This window comes from Carcharhinus amblyrhynchos, chromosome 8 (genome assembly GCF_965287045.1).
Source record: "Carcharhinus amblyrhynchos chromosome 8, sCarAmb.v2.hapA, whole genome shotgun sequence".
In the NCBI taxonomy this organism is placed as follows: domain Eukaryota; kingdom Metazoa; phylum Chordata; class Chondrichthyes; order Carcharhiniformes; family Carcharhinidae; genus Carcharhinus; species Carcharhinus amblyrhynchos.
In genome coordinates, this window is record NC_137331.1 from 88,819,696 (window position 1) to 88,838,276 (window position 18,581).

The window sequence follows — 18,581 nt, forward strand, 5'->3', positions numbered from 1 at the left end:
AAAAGAATAGCAGGAACAGATGCTTGAAATCAGAGCTAAAGGGTGATAATGTTATTGAGACGGAAGCCGGTGGCCTTCATGAGTAGAATGGTATGGATTCAAAGTTGAATGAGATGCTGAGAATGAAACCTATCTACCTGATGTAGAATCAGTGTCTGGATGGAGGTGAAATCGGTGGCAATGTACAGAATTTAAAGCAATGCCAAAAAGATTGGAAATGAGGTGCTCATTTCTACACTTCAACTTAAAGTTTAACATTAAACAAATCTCTCGTGCTGCTTTTGTTTTAAAGATCACCGGATGTTAGAAAAGCCACCTTTTCTTAACCACCTTACCATAATTCTGTACTCTGAACTGATGTACTTTTCTCCCATGAATAAAGATCGCTGCACACAGGTTAGGCATCAGTACTTTGCTATCCCCTTCAGCAATGCTCTGAGGGGAAGGTTCTAGGATAGGGCAGTTCCACTTGACAATTCTTAAGCGGTCCTCACCTTGACTTAACAAGTAGTTTTTGCATTCAGTACTGCAGATGCTTGTACCCTCACGGTAGTGGTTTACTTTGTTCAGAATAAAGTTGGTTTGGTACATGGCTTCAAACTTTGCACTTCTGATGATTTTTGATAAATGCTTTCAGGTTTTAGATTAAGTGACATTTTTGAAGCTTTTTCAAGGATTTTGCTGGCTGAAGTACATGTTTGGGAGGCAAAATTCAACTTTGGCAGGGACACAAAAGACCCTGGTGAGCAGACACTTGTTATACACTCCAGCTGACCTTTCTGTTGAAATCATTGATGAAGAGAGTCAGATGTGATGTAAAACAGACAGTCAAACAGATGTGCTTCATTGAAGTTGAATTTTACCCCCTTGTGAATATTTTCTGTTTGAGTGAAAGGACAAGGTAATGATGAACATTCATCCCTCTGAACCTCCTGCGCCCCTGACCAGATCAGTGGTCAGATTGAAGCAGTTTTGGATATAGCATTGCCAATTATCCTTTGAGTTTCAGGTCACCGTTTGGTTCCTAGATCCTTAAAATTGTAGGTCTTTTGACTAGTGAAGCAGAAAAGCTCTCCAAACAACAATTATCAAAGTTAAATGCCACTTGCCATTGCACATCTAAATCTCTTTGCATTTGATCATGTTCCTCTACTATCCTAACCCTCCAGCAGATTTGTCATTAATTCTTTGTGGAAAATGGTGATTATTGTGCCTTATTTTAATTTTTATTCCCTCAGCTGATGTACAGAGAGTGAATTAATCTTAGGCCTACACTGTTCTTTTGTTTTGCAATCATGTGATCCCACTTTGCAATGACATGCAGTTTTTTCCATCCTTGGGGTCTGGAAGATATTGTATATACGATGTGTGGTGAGGCACAAACACAAGGCATCGAAGCACTAACACAGCCATCAAACTGATCATGCTGTGTGCAGCTTTTGATAATCTTTGTGTTGTAATACTGGATGGAGGCTTTTTTCCCTTGCTAGGAAACTAGGGGCAGCTCGTGTAAAGTTTGGTTGCTCTGTGTGGATAAAATAAAAGAGAATTTCATTTGAGTATTTTTCCAGGATGATGGTAGATAAAAATAATTTGATTTTGAATATATGCCAGTTGTTCCAATTAATTAAATTGTGGACATTTTTAATGAACCCCTGTGATACATCCTCCAGCACTTTAAGATCAAAGTGCGTGTTTGTAATTGGAAGTTCTAAACATGCAAGTTATCTGTTGGCAGCAGCATCTTTAAATATACGAAAATCTTCAAAGATTTTATCATATGTCAATTAATTAATTTTTAACTTTTTTAATATCCTACTCCATATTATTTCCAAACTTTACAACAGTATTATTTTTGCTGAAATAGATCCTTCACCAATTCAGCTTATTAACCAGTTTTTGGAGCAGGCCTCCAAACCGTCTGTAAACGAGCAGAACCAAGTGCAGCCACCGACTGACAACAAGAGGAATCGCACGCTAAAGCTCCTTGCTCTCAAAGTAGCTGCACACTTGAAGTGGGATTTAGAATTGCTGGAGAAAAGGTAATTATGAAAAATTATCTGCATTGTGAGGCCTACTGTTTAAATAATGTTTTGAACGAAAACTACGTTAAAGCATTGTTCATCTTTTTAGTCAACGTTGTTACCCATTGAATTTATTAGTTGTACAATTATCTTTTACCAGTTTGAATGTGCCAGTGCTGAATATGCTTCTCAACGAGCTGCTGTGCGTTAGCAAGGTTCCCCCAGGTGTAAAGCATGTTGATCTTGACTTGTGCAGCCTGCCTCCGACAACAACCATGGCTGTACTGGTGTACAATAGATGGTAAGATCAGATGTCTTGCGTGGTAATTAATACCTGATGCTATTTCATATTTTTTGTTCTAAACTGGGTAGAGCAGCTACTTGCAATCACATTCTCATGCTTCAGTACAGCTCATAACAAAATAATCAGAAACGGTGGATAGCCATAAATTGTCAGTGTTCTGTTGCTAGATGTTACGTGCACATTTTGTAAAGAGGTGGAATTTATAATGCCCTAGCTAGGGAAGACAAAGATTGTGAATTGTATGGAAAGTAATAGATAAAATTATTTACCAGCTGGTCTGAACTGTTGTAATATGATATGATTAAAAATTTACAAATTCTGCATTTTTTTTGTACCATGGAAATGTGTAACTTCCTGACACTTACTCTGAAAGATCTTTTTTTCCTTTGAACAGGGCGGTTAGAACAACTGTCCAGAGCAGCTTTCCAGTGAAACAGTTAAAACCTGGTCCTCCACAATTAAACATGTGAGTTTAGAACAGATTTATCCCAGTTTTTCTTGCTGGAGTACAATTCTATACAGAGTAGCTGCTCTTTAGTACTTTCAAGTAGTTTAGAGACTGTGTAGGGTCAGCAACTACAGAAGACATTGTGACTCAGTCCAGACTGGCCTCATGTTTTAGGTCAGTTTTAATTAAAGGAACAGGAGTAGGTCATTCAGCATCCCATAACTGAGTTGAGGCTCTTGTGGCAAACTGGATCAAAGGATGGGGGGGAGAGGGGGAAGGTGGGATCAGAGCATTGAGTTGGATGATCAGCCATGATCATAATGAATAGCAGAGCATATTCAAATGGCTGAATGGCCTGCTCCTATTTTCTATGTTTAAATGGTACCTTTACCTGATAAGCTGTTGATCTCAGCCATAAAAATTCTAATTGACCCAGGGCCCACAGTGTGTTTCAGGTAACTGCAATGCATTGTATGGAAAATTGTTTCCTGATTTCATTCCTAAATGGCTTGGCACTAAATTTAAGATTGCACATCTTGTTCCTCCCTTCTTATAAGCTGCCCCTTCTTGAGATAAAAGGTAACATTTCATTAGCAATTGTGATTACTTTTTAAACCTGTGCGCTAGATTTTAATGAACTGTATATCTGGATCACTTTGCTCCTATTTTCTCATCATTAAACAAAATAATAATTTGGTCGTATAGAACTTGTGTTATTGAAACATTTTATCTTGCACTCAGCAAGACTCTTTGCAAGAATATCAATATGAGGGGAAAATAGTATTTTGTGCCACATGGGAAGAGTGCTGATTGGTTGATAAACACATCTGAATGCACCAGTTGATGGTGGGTGACAGTTAACTCTCTGGCATTGTTTGAAATTTAAGCCAGGCACATGATTGGTGATGGCATGGCCTTGAGGAATGAACCAGCAGATGAACTAGCTGAAACAGGCACAATATGTGTATATGTTCTTTCTGTCTGCAAAGAATAGGACCCTGTATATTAATGGACATGCAAATGTGAGCATGACTGACTAGTTTAAATTGGTTGTCAGTGTAATTCTTAGCACACTGAGCAAATATTTTCCAATTGTGGGATTACATCTAATGTTGGACAATGTTTTGGTTGGGTACGGTTTGTGCCTTGTCTGTTGCAAACAGCAGCTGTTTGATATGACCTGCCAGTCTTTGACCTATGTTTATAGTGCCAACCAAGTATCACACTTGCAGTGAAATTCATATACCACATTACTAATTTATGTGATGGGCAGAATGTTTTATTGGCTTGATGGCAGCATCTTGTAAACGGCGATTACTGTTTTTGTTACAAACTCGGAACAATGTCCAACATTAGATGTGATTCCACAGTTGGACATCACTTTTTCTAAATGTAGAAAATGCAGCAGCCAATTTGTGCTTAGCATGATCCCACAAACAAACATGGTAAATAGAGAATCTGTTTTTGTGATGCCAATTTTTTTTGTGATGAGGGATAAATATTGGCTAGGACTCCAGTGAGAACTCCCTTACTCTTCTAAATCATGCCATGTGATTGTTTAAATCTACCTGAGAGGAAAGTCAAGGCTCCAGTTTAATGGCCTATCTGAAAAATGACTCCTGAGTGTAGCATGAATAGTGCACTGAAGTGTCAGTGATTTTTAAGTTCAGTTTCTGTTGTGGAACTTGAACCCAGAATCTTATGACTTTGATGCAAGAATGCTTTCAACTGCCATAGCTGGCACTATAAAGCAAGGTCCTGTGGATGCTCGAAATCTGAAATAAATAAAGAAAATAATGCAAATGCTCAGCAGAGTTTGCAGCATCTGTAGAGAGAGAAACAAAAGTTAACATTTCAGGTCAGTGACCTTTCAGTTCTGATGGAAGGTCATTGACTTGAATCATTAATTCAGTTCCTGTCTTACATAGGGCTAATAGAGGGACTCTTGGTACTGTCGACAAGCAGAGAGATCTCGGTGTACATGTGCATAGATCCCTGAAAGTTGGCACCCAGGTTGATAAGGTTGTTAAGACGGCGTATGGTGTGTTAGCTTTTATTGGTAGAGGGATTGAATTTCGGAGCTGTGTGATCATGTTGCAACTGTACAAAACTCTGGTGCGGCCGCGCTTGGAGCATTGCGTGCAGTTCTGGTCGCTGCATTATAAGAAAGATGTGGAAGTATTGGAAAGGGTGCAGAGGAGGTTTACCAGGATGTTGCCTGGTATGGTGGGAAGGTCTTATGAGGAAAGACTGAGGGACTTGAGGTTATTTTCGTTAGAGAGAAGAAGGTTAAGAGGTGACCTAATTGAGGCATACAAGATGATCAGAGGGTTAGATAGGGTGGGCAGTGAGAGCCTTTTTCCTCGGATGGTGACGGCTAACACGAGCGGACATAGCTTTAAACTGAGGGGTGGTAATTATAGGACGAATGTCAGAGATAGGTCCTTTATTCAGAGGGTAGTAAGGGCATGGAATGCCCTGCCTGCAGCAGTTGTGGACTCGCCAACTTTAAGGGGGTTCGAATGGTCAGTGGATAGGCAAATGGATAACATTGGAATAGTTTAGGTTAGATTGGTTCCACTGGTCGGTGCAATATCGAGGGCCGAAGGGCCTGTACTGCGCTGTAATGTTCTATGTTCTTCACAGCTGCCACATACCCAGCTGAGTATTTGCAACAATTTCTGTTTTTGTTATAACCTTTCTTTGTTGGGGAGTATGAATATTTCCCAGTCATCAAAGATCTGATTGTACGAAATTAAGCTGCAGTTTATCACAAATAGCATTTGTGTACAATTTTGCTCTGAAGAGGACTCATACGGACTCGAAATGTTGGGCGAAGCCTTACCAAAAAATGGCAGAGTGTTGTTTCTAGCGAGGAAAAACTGACATTTTTCTCTCCAAATCTTGTGACACTCTGCCCCTAATGGCTGTAAACCTGATGATGTCGCCGGCGAAAGGTAGCTAGATCCGAAGTCACGTTCTTGCCACTTAGAATCATGGAATCCCTTCAGTGCAGAGGGAGGCTATTCGTTCTCCAGAAGGGGTCTGCACTAACAACAACCCACCTAGGCCCTATACCCGTAACCCCACATTTCAACTCTGCTAATCCCTCTAACCTATGCGTTCCAGGACATTAAGGGACAATTTAGCATGGCCCATGGACCGAACCGGCACATCTTTGGACTGAGAGAAAACCCATGCAGACACTGGGAGAACATGCAAACTCCACACAGACACTGACCCAAACTAGGAATCAAACCCATCTCCCTGGAGCTGTGAGGCAGCTTACCATTGTGCCACTGTGCTGCCCACTGACTTCCAGAACTTGAGCCCCTGCCAGCAATCTCACTTGCAGATGTGAGCGTTGGCTCAAGATTTCACTTGTTAATTTTGTTTTTCTCTCCACAGATGTTGCCAGACTTGTTGAGTTTAACCAACATTTTCTGCTTTTGTCTCGGGTTTCCAGTATCCGCAGTATTTTACTTTCATTTTTGTGCACAGTTTATTTGGCCTTTATCATCATTGCTGTGTTATCTCTATGGCAAATTAGATCTCTCAGATGCAGGATGTTAGAAGTAGCAAGTATTCAAACTTCAAAATTCAAGATGAACAAAGTGCAAAAAATTAATCATTTTCCTAACAATCTTTCAATGGGACCTGAAAAGCACATTTAATGATTATTCTCAAAGGTACTGACTTGTACTTCACCTTGTTTGTACTAATGGGTTGTCCCTAATGTTTATAGGGATACTTTTACGGGAGGATCCAAAACCATATACTGTACCCCAACATTCACTTGTCTTGGTGTAGCTTTTTTGCACTGTCTCAGAATTCCATTTTGCTCAGCTTTCTTTTGGTTTTATGCTTCAGTTAATGTCATGGTGTGCAGGTATATAAGTTTATAGCTTAATTACAGGAGAAAGGCCAATTGTTTCTTAAATTCAGAGATCTTGACCTACCCCACTCCCCATGTAATTAATAGCAAGTACTTCATTCCAGGGATTTTTCCTCAAAGTATATTCCACCTCTGTAGGTGAGTTTCAGTTATTAGTTTTAAAAAGATCTTTCACTAGTTTGAATATGTATCTTCTTAGATTCCCACAGTTTACAACAATTTGGGGCCAAGGTTTCCTGCGCCCGTAACAATCTTGTTATATTAACTTGAAAATTTGTAATCTAACCAGTTGTTCCTCTTAGCTCTTAACCCAAACACTGAATATTATTAGCCTTGTAACTCTACTCTCCACTGCTCCCAATATTTGAATGTCTCTCTCGTCTCTTTGCAACTAGAGCTAGTTGCAGTATTCAAGGGTGGTCTTTATAGTTTGATCATTATCTCCTCTCATTTATAGTTTACTGTTTTGGCTATGCAATTCAGCATACTTTTAGCTTTGCTGATTGCTGCTCTGCATTGCTTGGGCATATTTAACATTGGGCCACCAAAAGCTCCCAGGTCTCTCTCAGCTTCATTCATAGCTATTTTCATCCTGTTTTCAGAATGTCATGCTGTTGACTTTGCCTTTTGTAGCCTTTGTAACTTGTCTGCATTAAATTTTATTTACCATTGTGCAACCATTTGCATATCTAGTCCAACTGATCATAAATTTCTAAGCTCTGTCTTCCATTATTCTTCCTCATTTTATCATCTGCAAATTTGACCACTTTGCATCGAGTTTCTGAATCCAGGTCAGTTAATGCAAATGAGAAACTGGAGTGTTCTCTGTATCGAGCCCAGGGGTATCCCATTCAAGACTCCTGTCCTGTTCCCAGTGTTTGAGCTGCTTCTATTTTATCTTTTAAAAATCCTGCCATTTAAGGTGCAGTTCTTTTTCCTCTTCTTGCTTACTAAATATATTCTGCATAGAGTGCAGCTGCCACCTGTCTGTGCATTCTGATTATTTATATACAATCCTACACAATTTTTTTCCCAACTTTCATCAGATTTGCCAGGTAGTTTATGTAACACATATTCCTATGGAACATCCCTATTGCATTTTTTTTCTAACCAGGAGACAGCAACTTTTTTTTGCTAACATCCTCTAAATATGTCTCTAGCTATGTGCCTTTTTCTCCTTAAAACACATGGATTTATTTTTGCTATAAATCTTTTGAAATGTATATTTTCATTTGGTTTTATAAAGGGTGTGGGAAATAGAAGTAGATAAACCAAGTCATGTAGGGAGAAATTAGTGGCTTAAAGCTTTGTCAAAAACTGGATTTTGACAAGACTTTTTAGAAGTGAAGAAAGGAGAGATAGAAGGACATACATGGAAGGATAAATTCTAGAGAAGTGTACTAAAATAACACCATCATTTGGTGGGGTGATGAGGAGTTAGTTTAGAAAACTGTAGATTCAGAAGACCAAAAGCTGTAGTTGGAGCCTTAGAAAAGATTGTTGAGAAAGGATGGGTGAAGATCATGGGGAGATTTGAAGGCATGACGTGGAGATGCCGGCATTGGACTGGGGTAAACACAGTAAGAAGTCTGATAACACCAGGTTCGAGTCCAACCGATGTATTTGATAGTAAACTCACAAGCTTTTGAGGTTTCCCTCTTCACCTGATGAAGAGGGAAACCTCGAAAGCTTGTGAGTTTACTATCAAATATATCGATTGGACTTAAACCTGGTGTTGCCAGACTTCTTACCGAGATTTGAAGGCACAGTTGGAGATTAAGATTTAATGCGTTGGAGGTGAAGCCAGTGTAGTGTTGCGTAGATCCTTGAGCAAACCTGGAAATGTGGATGAGGAGATAAAAAGAGAAGTCAGCTCTAATCAGACTGGTAGAAGTGGAACTGTGTAAGGGTATTTACAAGGATCTGGACACCTGAGAACAAATGGTGGCATGATAAATTGTCTCACATAAATCACATTTACTGCCTTTCCTTTATCTGTCATTTCTGCTATTTCCTCAAATGCTGTAAAGTTGGCCAAAATGACCTGCCATTTATGAATCTGTCTTGATTAACTCTGCTTAGCAAATTACCAGAAGCTGAAGCAAAGCAAACCACTTGTTAATGTGTTGTTATTGAATGTCAGAGCAGGTTGAAGGGCCAAGTGCCCTATTTCTGATCCAAATTCATGTTTGTGTGTTTGTATGAACTCTCTTTTGTTTACTAACACTCTCTTTCTGAGACTCATCTCTGACCAAACCTTTGATTACCCCACTTATAGCTTCTTCTTTAGCTTCGCATCTTTTTTTTAACGTTTGAGGTTCATGAAGTCATTACAACGCTGAAAGGGCCATTCAGTCTATTGAGTCTATGTCAGCTCTCTAAAAAACACTCCAACCCATTATTGCCTTGCTCAATCTCCCTGCAAGTTTGGTCCCCTCAAGTGCCCATCCAATTTCCTATTGAAATCATTAATCCTCTCCACTTCCACCAGCATCTTAGACAGTAAGTTTCATGAGTCCTTTGGGACAATTTTGAATGTTACACACACTATAAGTGCAAGTTATTATAATAGTTAAGTATTGTTAATAACACTGTTAGTGAAGTTAAACAACTCCTAACTTGCTCCAGGTTGCAAAAGACTGACTTTTAACTTATTTATATATTCCAATGTGATTGCCACAATTCCTACCTGTAGAGATATTCCCTAATATCAGAAAAGGTCCTGGCCAAAAGAACAAAGTTGGAGCCCTGCCAGTTGAATTTGTCACTTTGCAACAAAAGAAAAGTAGGATACATATGAGTTTGCTCTTGCTATGACACACTAAGGCAATGAATCACTTAAAATCAATACAGATGTAATAGAGCAGCAACATTCTCTGCCATTATCTGCATGCATGTAATCTCAATTGTTGCATTCATTCTAAAATGTGCCACAACTTGGAAAATGTTCAATGTCTTAAATCAAAAAGCAACCACACCTCTGGAAATTGTAATGGATGCTGCCTCAAATGTGAACATAAGAACATAAGAAATAGGAGCAGGAGTAGGCCATCTAGCCCTTCGAGCCTGCCCCGCCATTCAACAAGATCATGGCTGATCTGTCGTGGCTCAGTTCCACATTCCCGCCCTCTCGCCATAACCCCCAATCCCCTCGCCTATCAAAAACCCATCAACCCGTGTCTTAAAAATATTTAGCGAGGCAGCCTCCACCACCTCAACGGGCAGAGAATTCCAGAGATTCACCACCCTTTGAGTGAAGAAGTTCCTCCTCAACTCCGTTCTAAACCGCCCCCCCTTATCTTGAGGCTGTGCCCCCTAGTCCTACTGTCCTTTCTGAGCGGGAAGAGTCTCTCCACCTCTATCCTATCCATCCCATTCATCATCTTATATGTCTCAATGAGATCTCCCCTCATTCTTCTAAACTCTAACGAGTACAAGCCTAGTTTATTCAGCCTCTCCTCATAGCTCAAACCCCTCAACTCCGGTATCAGCCTAGTAAACCTCCTCTGCACTCCCTCCAAGGCCAAAATATCCTTGCGTAAGTACGGCGACCAAAGCTGCACACAGTACTCCAGCTGCGGCCTCACCAATGCCCTATACAGCCGCAGCAAGACCTCCCTACTTTTATATTCAATCCCCTCGCTATGAAGGCCAGCATCCCATTCGCCTTCCCGACCACCTGCTGCACCTGCAAGCTGGGTTTTTGCGACTCTTGCACAAGGACCCCGAGGTCCCTCTGCACCGTTGCCTGCTGCAGTTTTTCGCCACGTGAGTAATAGTGGGGACATATCTTCTCATTGTGATTATCCTGTTGGTTACATTGTGAGCTGTTATCAGCATAGGAATTTCATTTTATGCGGCAGGGGACACAGCCAAACTTTAATTGTTCATATAATTGTAGTTACCCTATAAAATTCTTGGAATAATAAAATTGTTTATGGTTCTCCATTTCATTTCTTCAAGATAATGACTGGGATCCAAATTTTGGCATTGGTCCCCAAAGGCATTTTTGACGTACTTGTCTTCTACTTGTGTTTAAATAATGCAAGTGTTAGTATTATTTATATAAATGAAACTGTTTGTATTAGGCTTCAAAGGAAGAAAATACATTTCATTGTTTCACACTCACAGGAAATGAGTTCCACAAAAAAACTAATTAAAATTGTAAATAGGTCTATTTCAAAACTGTGGTCATCGGGCCCTCTTCAGTAGCACAATCTATACCTGTGTCTGTGCAAACTATTACTCCATCTCCAATTTTGTTTTCCCCTCAAGCCCTTGAACATGTTACTGTACAAATTTTGTGGCCATCTTTATTGAAATATATTCCAATCTGTCCAGTTGGGTTTCTGCACCCATAATAGCACTGAAATTGCTCTAATCAAAGCCACAGAGAGCATCTTGCATGACGGAGAAAGAAACTGAAAGGTAAAGGGGACAGGATGGTAAAAGATAACTGTAGTGGGAGGAAGATTGTGTAAAGTGTAAATGCTGGTGTAGAGCAGTTGGTCCAAATAACCTCTTTGTGTGCTGTAGATTTTATGTAATCCCCTGTAATCATGGTATACAATCCCTTCCTCCTTGACTTTTCTGCAGTATTTTATACTTTCATGGGATGTGGGCATTGCTAGCAAGGCCAACATTTGAAACCCATCCCTAATTGTCCTTGAGAAGGTGGTGGTGAGCTGCCGTTTTTAACCACTGCAGACCATGTGATGTTGGTGCACTTACAAGGCTATTGGGAAGGAGGTACCAAGATTAAGGGACAATGCTATAGATACAAAGCAGGATGGTGCGTGACTTGGAGGGGAGCTTGCAGGTGGTAGAACCTCCCCCGCCTCCCAAGTGTTGATAGTGAGGTATTCAGTGACAGTAATACCATTGAATGTCATGGGGAGATGTTTAAATGCAGTCTGTTTGGAGATGGTTATTGTCTGGCACTTGTGTGGCTCAAATGTTACTTCCAATCTGTCCTGCTCCCTCCATGCGGCTGCTATAGTTAAGAAAGCCCATCAACATCTCTACTTTCTCAGGAAATTAAGGAAATTTGGCATGCCCGCTATAAGTCTCTCCAACTTCTACAGATGCACTACAGAAAACATCCCTTCTGGTTGTATCACAGCTTGATATGCTCGTGGTTTGTCCAAGATTGCAATAAATTACAAAATCCAGTCCATCACTCACATCAGCCTCCCATCCATTGCCACTGTCCGCACTTCTTACTGCCTCAGAAGAACAGCCAGTATAATCAAGGACCCCATGCACCCTGGACATGCCCTCTTGTGCAAGAGTCGCAAAAACCCAGCTTGCAGGTGCAGCAGGTGGTCAGGAAGGCTAATGGGATGCTGGCCTTCATAGCGAGGGGGATTGAATATAAAAGTAGGGAGGTCTTGCTGCGGCTGTATAGGGCATTGGTGAGGCCGCAGCTGGAGTACTGTGTGCAGTTTTGGTCGCCGTACTTACTAAGGATATTTTGGCCTTGGAGGGAGTGCAGAGGAGGTTTACTAGGCTGATGCCGGAGTTGAGGGCGTTGAGCTATGAGGAGAGGCTGAATAAACTAGGCTTGTACTCGTTAGAGTTTAGAAGAATGAGGGGAGATCTCATTGAGACATATAAGATGATGAATGGGATGGATAGGGTAGAGGTGGAGAGACTCTTCCCGCTCAGAAAGGACAGTAGGACTAGGGGGCACAGCCTCAAGATAAGGGGGGGCGGTTTAGAACGGAGTTGAGGAGGAACTTCTTCACTCAAAGGGTGGTGAATCTCTGGAATTCTCTGCCCGTTGAAGTGGTGGAGGCTACCTCGCTAAATATTTTTAAGACGCGGGTTGATGGGTTTTTGATAAGAGAGGGGATTGGGGGTTATGGGGAGAGGGCGGGAATGTGGAACTGAGCCACAACAGATCAGCCATGATCTTATTGAATGGCGGAGCAGGCTCGAAGGGCTGGATGGCCTACTCCTGCTCCTATTTCTTATGTTCTTATGTTCCACCACCTTCCATTGGGGAAAAGATACAAAAGCCTGAGGACATGTACCAAACCATTCAAAAACAACTTCTTCTCTGCTGCCATCAGACTTTTGAATGGGCCTGCCTCAAATTAAGTTGATTTTTCTTTACACTCGAGTTATGACTGTAACACTGCATTAACATAGAACACTACAGCACAACAGGCCCTTCGGCCCACAAGTTGCGCCGATCGTATCCCTACCTACCAGGGCTATCTATAACCCTCAATTCCATTAAATCCCATGTACTCATCCGGAAGTCTCTTAAAAGACCCCAGCGAGTTTGCCTCTACCACCACCGACGGCAGCCGATTCCACTCATTCACCACCCTCTGAGTGAAAAACTTACCCCTGACATCTCCTCTGTACCTGCTCCCCAGCACCTTAAATCTGTGTCTTCTCGTAGCAACCGTTTCAGCCCTGGGAAGTAGCCTCCGAGAATCCACCTTATCTATACCTCTCAATATCTTATAAACCTCTATCAGGTCGCCCCTCAACCTTTGTCTCTCCAGGGAGAAAAGACCTAGCTCCCTCAACCTATCCTCATAAGGCATGCCATCCAATCCAGGCAACATCCTTGTAAATCTCCTCTGCACCCTCTCAATAGCTTCCACATCCTCCTTGTAGTGAAGTGACCAGAACTGCGCACAGTACTCCAAGTGGGGTCTGACAAGGGTCTTATAAAGTTGCAGCATTATCTCCCGACTCCTAAACTCAATCCCTCAATTAATGAAGGCTAGTTCACCATACGCCTTCTTGACCACATCGAGGCTGATTTAAGAGTCCTATGGACCTGGACCCCAAGATCCTTCTGCTCCTCTACACTGCTAAGAGTCCTACCCTTCATATTGTACTCCTTCATCCCATTGGACTTGCCAAAATGGACCACTACACATTTATCCACTTTGAAGTCCATCTGCCACTTCTCCGCCCAGCCTTGCATCCTATAAATAATCCTACATTCTGCAGTCTCTCCTTTTCTATGAATGGTATGCTTTGTGTAGTGTGCAAGAAACAATACTTTTCACTGTATACTAATATATGTGGCAATAATAAATCAAACTTAACAACTCAAGAATGAATGGTGTCTGGGCCCTGCACCCTATGGACGTGGAATGCTTCAGTATCTGAGGAGTTACGAATGGTGCTGAACATTGCATGATCATCCACACTTCTAACCTTATGATCGAGAAAACATTATTGATGAAGCAGCAGCAAATGGTTGGTCGAGGACACTCCCCTGAGGAACTCCTGTAGTGATGTCCTGGAACTGAGATGATTGATCTCTTAACAGCTACAGCCGCCTTCTTTTGTGTCAGATATGACTCCAATTAGTGCAAAGTTTTCCCATGATTCCCAGTTTTGACTTCAGTTTTGCTGGGGCTCCTTGATGTCACACCTGGCCGAATGCTGCCTTGATGTCAAGGATACTCACACTCAGATCGCTCTTGAGTTCAGTTATTTTGTCCATGTTTGAACCAATGCTGCAATGAGATCAGCAGCTGAGTGACCCTGACAAAACCCAAACTGAGCATCAGTGAGCAATTTACTTCTGAGCAAGTGTTGCTTGATAGCATTGTCAACAACATCTTCCACCATCTTGCTGATGATCAAGAGTAGACTAACAAGACAGTAATTGACTTGATTGGATGTGGCCTGCTTCTTGTGTACAGGATATGCCTGGGCAGATTTCCACACTGCCAAATAAATGGCAGTGTTGTAGCTATACTGGAATCTTGGCATGGGACATGGCTGGTTCAGGAGCACTTCAGTACTATTGTCTGTTGTTGCTGCTGATGGCCTTTGCAATATTCAGTGCCTTCAACTGTTTCTTGATATCATGTAGAGTGAAGAAAGGTACATTTTCTGTTTATATTTTTTAACTTTTTATTTCTAGTTTAAAGTCGCGAGTATCGGCGGTTTTGTTTTAAATTAGTTAGAAACCGTAAGTCGTCACTAGGACGCTTACTGGTAGTTGTAGTTTTTTTTTCTCGGGTCCCTGACCCTATAAATTAGAGCAGAGGGGATACCTGATCCTCTACACTGGTAGAGAATCCCACCCTCCCACCTCCTCTAACCAAATTATAAGTGTGTGGGAAGTTTTTTTTTTCTTTTATTTTTTTTCTGCTGGTAATTGTTTCAGGGATGGCAGTTCAGGCAGTAAGCTGCATCTCCTGTGGGATGTATGTGGTGAGGGACTCCAGTAGTGTTTCGTGATTTTACTTGTAGGAAGTGTGTTCGATTGCAGCTTCTGGAGGAGCGTGTAAAGGAGCTGGAGGTGGAATTAGAGGAACTCCGCATAATTCGGGAGGCAGAGGCCGCCATCAATAGGAGTTATAAGGAGATAGTCACTCCTAGAAATGAGTCTTGGGTAAATGCCAGGAAGAGGGGAAAGAAGCAATTGGGGGGACAATCCCCTGGGGCTGTTCTCCTCCAAAACAGGTTTTCGGTCCTGGAGGCTACAGTTGAGGAGGAATCAACTGGGGATAGCCAAAGGGAGCAGGTCTCTGGAGGTGAGCCTATTGTGAAAGCTCAGGTGGTTAGGGAATGTAAAAGATTGGGCCTAGTGATTGGGGACTCCACAGGGGGACGGATAGGAGAGTCAGAAGTAATGGTAGGGACTCAGGGCTGGTGTGTTGCCTACCAGGGGCTGGGGTCCGGGATGTATCGGAAGGGGTATTCAGGACTCTTAGCGGAGAGGGAGATCAACCCCAAGTTATAGTTCATGTGGGGACGCATGACATAGGGAGGTTAAGGGAAGGGGATATTAAGCAGAGATTTATGGAGTTGGGGTGGAAACTAAAGGCCAAGTCAGAAAGAGTGGTTATCTCCAGACTCTTGCCTGTGCCACGGGATAGTTTAGAGAGGAATAGAGAGAGGGAAAGTTTGAACTCGTGGCTGAGGGGGTGGTGCAGGAGGGAGGGGTTCAGGTACTTGAGCAATTGGGGCTCATTCTGGGGAAGGTGGGACCTCTATAAGAGTGATGGTCTACACCTGAATCAGAGGGGAACCAATATCCTGGGGGGTAAATTTGCAAAGGCTATGCAGGGAGGTTTAAACTGATTCGGAGGGGGGGTGGGATCCTGAGTAGAGGGGGTGAAAGTGAGGGGGGCATAGATGGGGACTGCAATGCACGGCATCGCGGGGGTGGGGCGGAGCAGGGTTTGAAATGTGTATACTTTAATGCGAGGAGTATTCGCAATAAAGTGGATGAACTTGCAGTGTGGATCAGTACCTGGGACTTTGATGTTGTGGCCATTTCAGAGACATGGATAGAGCAGGGTCAGGAATGGTTGTTGCAGGTTCCGGGGTTCAAATGCTTTAGTCGGAGTAGAGAAGGTGGTAGAAGGGGGGGAGGGGTAGCATTATTAGTCAAGGACTGTATCAGTGTCAGAGAGGAAGTTTGATGAGGACTTGTCTGTTGAGGTAGTATGGGCAGAGATTAGAAATAGGAGAGGAGAGGTCACCCTGTTGGGAGTCTTTTATAGACCTCCTAAAAGTTCTAGAGAGGTTGAGGAAAGGATTGCGGAGACGATCCTGGTTAGGAGTGAAAGTAATAGGGTAATTGTTATGGGGGACTTTAACTTTACTAATATTGATTGGAATTGCTATAGCTCTAGCTTGTTAGAGGGGTCCGTTTTTGTACAAAGTGTGCAGGAAGGTTTTTTGACTCAGTATGTAGATAGGCCAACTAGAGGTGAGGCTATATTGGATTTGGAGCTGGGAAATGAGCCAGACCAGGTGCTGGACTTGGAAGTTGGTGTGCATTTTGGTGATAGTGACCACAATTCGGTTACGTTCACCTTAGTGATGGAAAGGGATAGGCATGAACCTCGGGTCAGTAGTTTTAGCTGGGGGAAGGGTAATTATGAGGCTATTAGGAGAGAATTAGGAAGCATAGGTTGGACTAGGAGACTACAGGGACTGGGAACGTCCGAAATGTGGAGTTTTTTCAAGGAGCAGCTATTGCGAGTCCTTGAAAGGTATGTCCCTGTCAGGCAAGGGGGGAATTGGTAGAGCTAGGGAACCGTGGTGCACTAAAAAAGTTGATTCGTTGGTTAAAAAGAAAAAGGAGGCTTATGTTCGGATGAGACTTGAGGGCTAAGGTAGTGCACTAGAAAGCTTTAGATTGGCTAGGAGGGAGTTGAAGAGTGAGTTAAGAAGGGCTAAAAGAGGACATGAGAAGACTTTGGCTGATAGGATTAAGGAGAATCCTAAGGCGTTCTATAGGTATGTTAAGAACAGAAGGTTGGTAAGGGCAAGATTAGGGCCAGTTACAGACAGCAGAGGGAAGTTGTGTGTGGAACCGGAAGAGATTGGAGAGGCATTGAACCAATATTTCTCTTCGGTGTTCACGCAGGGGGACATGAATGTAGCTGAGGAGAACACTGGGTTGCAGGGGTGTAAACTAGACAGTATTGCAGTTGATAAGGGGGATGTGCTGGATATTCTTGAGGATTTGAAAATAGATAAGTCCCCTGGTCCGGACGGGATTTACCCTAGGATTCTCTGGGAGGCAAGAGAGGTGATTGCAGAGCCTCTGGCTCTGATCTTCAGGTCGTCGTTGGTCTCAGGTATAGTACCGGAAGATTGGAGGATAGCGAATGTTGTCCCATTGTTTAAGAAGGGGAACAGAGACTTCCCCGGGAATTATAGACCGGTGAGTCTTACTTCTGTTGTAGGCAAGGTTTTAGAAAAAATTATTGGGGATAGGATTTATAGTTATTTGGAGAGTAATGAATTGATTGGAGATAGCATGGTTTTGTAGCGGGTAGGTCGTGCCTTACTAACTTTATTGAGTTTTTTGAGAAAGTGACCAAAGAGGTGGATGGGGGAAAGGCAGTTGACGTGGTATATATGGATTTTAGTAAGGCGTTTGATAAGGTTCACCATGGTAGGCTTCTGCAGAAAATGCAGATGTATGGGATTGAGGGTAAGCTAGGAAATTGGATCAGGAATTGGCTAGCAGATAGGAGACAGAGGGTGGTGGTTGATGGTAAATATTCGTCATGGAGTTCAGTTACGAGTGGTGTGCCTCAGGGATCTGTTATGGGGCCACTGCTGTTTGTAATTTTTATTAATGATCTGGATGAGGGTATAGTTGGGTGGATTAGTAAATTTGCTGATGACACCAAAGTCGGAGGTGTGGTAGATTGTGAGGAAGGGTGTCGTAGTTTGCAGGGAGACTTAGACAGGTTGCAGAGCTGGGCCGAGAGGTGGCAGATGGAGTTTAATGCGGAGAAGCGTGAGGTAATTCACTTTGGTAGGAATAACAGATGTGTCGAGTATAGGGCTAACGGGAGGACTCTGAATAGTGTGGCTGAACAGAGGGATCTAGGTGTATGTGTACATAGACCCCTGAAAGTTGGGAATCAAGTAGATAAGGTTGTTAAGAAGGCATACGGTGCCTTGGCGTTTATTGGTAGGGGGATTGAATTTAGGAGTCGCAGCGTCATGTTGCAACTGTACACAACTCTGGTGCGGCCGCACTTGGAGTATTGTGTGCAGTTCTGGTCCCCACATTATAGGAAGGATGTGGAGGCTTTGGAGAGGGTGCAGAGGAGGTTTACCAGGACGTTGCCTGGTATGGAGGGGAGGTCCTATGAGGAGAGACTGAGGGATTTGGGGTTGTTTTCGCTAGAAAGAAGGCGGCTAAGAGGGGATCTTATTGAAACATATAAGATGATTAGAGGTTTAGATAGGGCGGATAGTGATAGCCTTTTTCCTCGGATGGAGAAAGCTAGCACGAGGGGGCATGGCTTTAAATTAAGGGGAGGTAGTTATAGGACGGATGTCAGGGGTAGGTTCTTTACCCAGAGGGTGGTGAGGGATTGGAATGCCCTGCCTGCTGCAGTTGTAAATGCGCCTAGTTTGGGGGCATTTAAGAGATCCGTGGATAGGTTT

The 18,581-nt window shown here is 42.6% G+C and overlaps 1 protein-coding gene across 4 annotated transcripts in view; it reads left to right on the forward strand.

Moving 5' to 3' along the window:
- Positions 1 to 18,581, forward strand: part of ints8 (integrator complex subunit 8) — a 90,422-nt gene that overhangs the window by 14,705 nt on the left and 57,136 nt on the right. For all 4 annotated transcript variants that reach the window (XM_080194435.1, XM_080194434.1, XM_080194436.1 and 1 more), the window contains exons 3-5: positions 1,868 to 2,042; positions 2,185 to 2,325; positions 2,723 to 2,794. In XM_080194435.1, the coding sequence (XP_080050561.1) occupies positions 1,868 to 2,042; positions 2,185 to 2,325; positions 2,723 to 2,794 (388 nt within the window). The remainder of the gene's footprint in view (positions 1 to 1,867; positions 2,043 to 2,184; positions 2,326 to 2,722; positions 2,795 to 18,581) is intronic.